The sequence below is a fragment of the Dromiciops gliroides genome, chromosome 3 (genome assembly GCF_019393635.1).
Source record: "Dromiciops gliroides isolate mDroGli1 chromosome 3, mDroGli1.pri, whole genome shotgun sequence".
Lineage (NCBI taxonomy): Eukaryota > Metazoa > Chordata > Mammalia > Microbiotheria > Microbiotheriidae > Dromiciops > Dromiciops gliroides.
In genome coordinates this window covers 666,137,166-666,140,978 of record NC_057863.1, presented here as the reverse complement: position 1 = coordinate 666,140,978, position 3,813 = coordinate 666,137,166, and the positions used below count along the sequence as shown (strand labels likewise).

Genomic DNA, 3,813 nt, shown 5'->3' with positions numbered 1-3,813 from the left:
TGCCTGGATGTCACAAAGGAAGAAACTGAGGCCTGCAATGGAGAGGCGTGAGAGAAGGAGGGGCCGGCGAGGGCACAGAAGCTGGGTGGGGGCCCCCTTGGGGGCAGGCCGCCCGCCAGAAAGCCTGGCTCTGCCCCAGCTGGGCCTCCCCCGCCTCTGCTCACAAGCTGGCTTGTTGGGCCCCAGGAGAAGGTCCTTTATCCCTGTCACCTCTTCTGGCTAAAGTCGGCCCTACCCACAGCCCCTCAGAGCCCCCTCCTTCTGGTCTGGAGAGACCGTGGTGAAGGGCCCGGGGCCGGGGGTGTCCAGAGGAGGGAGAGCCACTCATCTGAGGTCCCAGACACCTCAGGGACCCTCTAAGCAACTTCCTCGGCACACAAGGACACAAGCCCACAGGTGACATCCCGCCGGGCAAAGCCATGAGGAGGACCCAGGCCTCCTGACAGGCCCCTCCCCAGGGGACGGCGTTCTGGGGAGGGGGGCTGGGAGGGCCAAAGTGCAAGACAAGAGCTGGGGGTCCAACTGGAACCGTTTATTTAGTGACACGCTCCCTCCTTAGCGCCCACTGCCCCCGCCCCCGCCGCCCCCGCCCCCGCCCTGGCCACCAGCATCAGGAGCTCCAGACATCATGAGGAACAGGACGATGGGCACGATGTACATCCACTGTGAGGGGCGGGAGCAGGAGAGGAGGGGGCCGGGCAGAGGGGGAGGGGGGAAGTGGGGGAGAGGGGGAGGGGAGGGAGAGAGAGATTGAGATTGACTGAGACTGGTGAAAAACGGTGCCAGCCCCTTCCCTCCCCCCCAGCCCCAGGGAAGGGATGGGAGCCTCAATGTGAGGGAGCAGCAGAGACAAGCAGTGAGGAAAGGGGGGCCCAGGGTCCCCTACTTCTCTACAGGAGGGAGGGAGGGGGAGGAAAGGGGGTTACTTGGGTCCTCACTCAAGCCTCAGACGATGGTGCCGGGCCCCGGGCCGGACGCATGGCTGTGAGAAACACGGCGCCCCCCAGGATGAGGTGCCACTGAGAAGGGAGATGGGGAGTGGAGGGTCAGGGCAGCCTGAGGGGCCCCTCAGCTCTGTCTGGTCTTTCTCCTGCCCCCCTCCCCCGAGGGAAACGCTAAGGGATTTGGGGGAGAGGCCTAGACCGCCAGGAAATGAGCAGAGGAGAAGGAGGAAGAGAATGAGTGGGTGGGGGGAAGAGGAAGAGAAAGACCGAGACGCCCCAAAGGGCGGAGGAGAGAGAGCGAGCAGGCCGGCCCAGGACAGAGGGAGCTGGAGCAGCTCAGAGAAGGGGGTGAGGGCAGGCCTGAGAAGGCAGCCTGAGGGGGAACGTGGGGGACTGAGGCATACAGGGTCTCCCAGTCTCTAAGGCTGGTGGGGCTGGAGAGGTGGGAAACGGGGGCTGCAGCCCCTCTTCCCCACAACAGAGGAGAAGGAGGCAGGGGCTTCTGAAGGGTCTCAGGCCCGCGCGAGCCGAGCCCCCACACAGAGGCCCATTCAGGGGCTCCAGCAAGGAGGGGGATGGCTCCCGGGGACTGGGCGGCCACAGAGGAGGGAAGGAGCCGCATCCGTCCGACTCTGTACTTCCCGCCGAGACCAAGGGACCGTAAAGGCCAGAACTAGACGGCGGGCAGAGAATGGACACCTGAGGGCAGCTCCACAGCGCCCGAGAGGGACTGCAAACATGGCACATGGGAAGTCTATGAGAAATCCCGGAGGACATTCCGATTTCCAGAGAAGTGGGAGGAACAGACTCTGCAGACCACGCGCCACGGACGTGGCTGAGCTCTGTGAGCTCCTGGAGAAGGAAGCAGCTGGCCGGGCCTCACCATACTGACCAGGCCCTATTATGACCAAAGACAGCCCACTTACCTGCACTGTGGCAGAGCCAGCCCCCGGGGCTCAGCTGAGAGGCCCGGCCCCAGGGGTGAGGGCCCCTGCCGCTGCTCTCCTGCCTCCCCGAGGAGGGGAGCTCTCTGGGGGTACACTTGGGGTCTTAGAGAACGGCCCTGTCCCTAGTCTGCTTGGGGGGGGGAGGGGCTGGGAGAGACCCTGCCCGAGATGGCCGACGTCCTTCCTCCCGAGAATCCTGGCAGCTGAGGAGGGGGAGCAGCTGAGAGACCCCGAGAGAGCCCAGGGAAGACAGGGAGAAGCAGAAGCACTCTGGGCGCACTTGGCCAGGAAAGGAAGGTGGCGCTCCCGGCAGGAGGGAGGCAAGGCCCCGGGCAGAGGGGACCGAGAGCGGTGTCCCCGCTTCTCCTTCTCACTCCGAGCCCTCTCCCCAACCCCCAGGGGCTCCTCAAAGGCTGGGCTGAAGAAATGAGCCTTCACATCCAGCCGAGGCAAGACCAAGGGGAAGCACGCGGGGGGGGGTTTAGGGGAGCAGACCCCCCCCCAGGCTTTCCTAAGTGCGCAGGAGAGGGAAGGGCCACTCACGTATTTGGCAAAGAAGGATTTCTGCTCCTGGGGGTTCTTGGCCTTCTGGGCTTGTTCCAGCTCCAGGCGCTCAATGAACGCAGCGGTCTCTGGGCTGGGGCAGAGAAGGAGGCTCTGATAGACCCAAAGGGGCCGGGATGGAGGAGGGAGGGGGAAGAGGGGGAAGGGAGGAGGAAGGGGAGGGGGGAAGGGGAAGGAGGGAGGGGGGAAAGAGAGGGGGAGAGGGGGAAGGGGAGGGGAAGAAAGGGGGGAAGGGAGGAAGGAGGGAGGGGGGAAAGGGGAAGGGGGAGAGGGGAAGAAGGGAGGGGGAAAAGAGAGGGGGAGAGGGGGAAGGGGAGGGGAAGAAAGGAAGGGGGGAAGGGAGGAAGGAGGGAGGGGGGAAGAAGGGAGGGGGAAAAGAGAGGGAAAGAGGGGGAGGGGAGGAAGAAGGGGAGGGGGGAAGGGGAAGGAGGGAGGGGGGAAAGAGAGGGGGAGAGAGGGAAGGGGAGGGGAAGAAAGGAAGGGGGGAAGGGAGGAAGGAGGGAGGGGGGAAGGGGGAAGGGGGGAAGGGGAAGGAGGGAGGGGGGAAAGAGAGGGAAAGAGGGGGAGGGGAGGAAGAAGGGGACGGGGAAGGGGAAGGGAGGGGAGGCAGGAGGAGGAAGGGAGGAAACAGACAGCCCAGAAGGGCTCCCCGGCCCCAGGGAAGGAGTCCGAGCCGGGGCAGGCAAGGGGAGGGGAGGCGGGTGCGGGGCCTCACCCGGGCGAAGTGAGCGGAGGCTGCAGCTGGACCGTGGTGTTGAAGGCCTCCAAGTCTACATCCTCCACCTCGTGGCCCCGGCAGCCCCCGGGCTCCGTCACCACAGACAGGCCCACCACGTTGCCGGCGACATCCAGGTGCAGGGTCAGTCGGTCGGAGAGGTGGGACTCGACCAGGGAGCACTGCGGGGCAGCCGCGTGAGTCCAGGGAGAGGGGAGGGTGTGGCTTCTAGGCCCCCAGAGGAGTCACTGGGCCCCTCCCGGCCCACCCCCCTTCCCTCTGAGGCACAAGTTGGGGGAGGGGTTTGAGGTCCCCTGGTCCCCCCTCCCCCGCTCCTCCGAGCCATGGGGGCGGCCGTCTGGGGCTCTGACGGTCAGCTCAGCTCTGCCGGGCCCTGAGGTCAGTCGCTTAGGGTGCATCTGGGCAGAGGTGGGACCCAGGTGCGAGCTCTGGGCTCAGCCTCTCTGAGGAAACGTGTGGGGCCTAGGCAAAGGGAAGGCTCTTCCCTGGGGGGTGACCTGGCTGACACAGCTGGGAGATGCCCGGCCCAGAGAACCTGGAGAGGGGGAAGAGAGAATGCCCAGGGGCTGTGGGGGCCGGGACTCACCGCAGGGACGAAGGAGGAGACGTGGCCAGTGGCTGC

General features: G+C 65.9%; 1 protein-coding gene across 1 annotated transcript in view; it reads right to left on the bottom strand.

Moving 5' to 3' along the window:
* Nucleotides 1-540: 540 nt before the first annotated feature.
* EMC10 (ER membrane protein complex subunit 10) overlaps nucleotides 541-3,813 on the bottom strand; it is a 3,491-nt gene continuing 218 nt past the window's right edge. The window contains exons 2-5 of the mRNA XM_043994080.1: nucleotides 3,778-3,809; nucleotides 3,171-3,352; nucleotides 2,435-2,528; nucleotides 541-663 (exon numbers count right to left, since the gene is read on the bottom strand). Coding sequence (XP_043850015.1) covers nucleotides 556-663; nucleotides 2,435-2,528; nucleotides 3,171-3,352; nucleotides 3,778-3,809 — 416 coding nt within the window. The 3' untranslated portion in view covers nucleotides 541-555. The remainder of the gene's footprint in view (nucleotides 664-2,434; nucleotides 2,529-3,170; nucleotides 3,353-3,777; nucleotides 3,810-3,813) is intronic.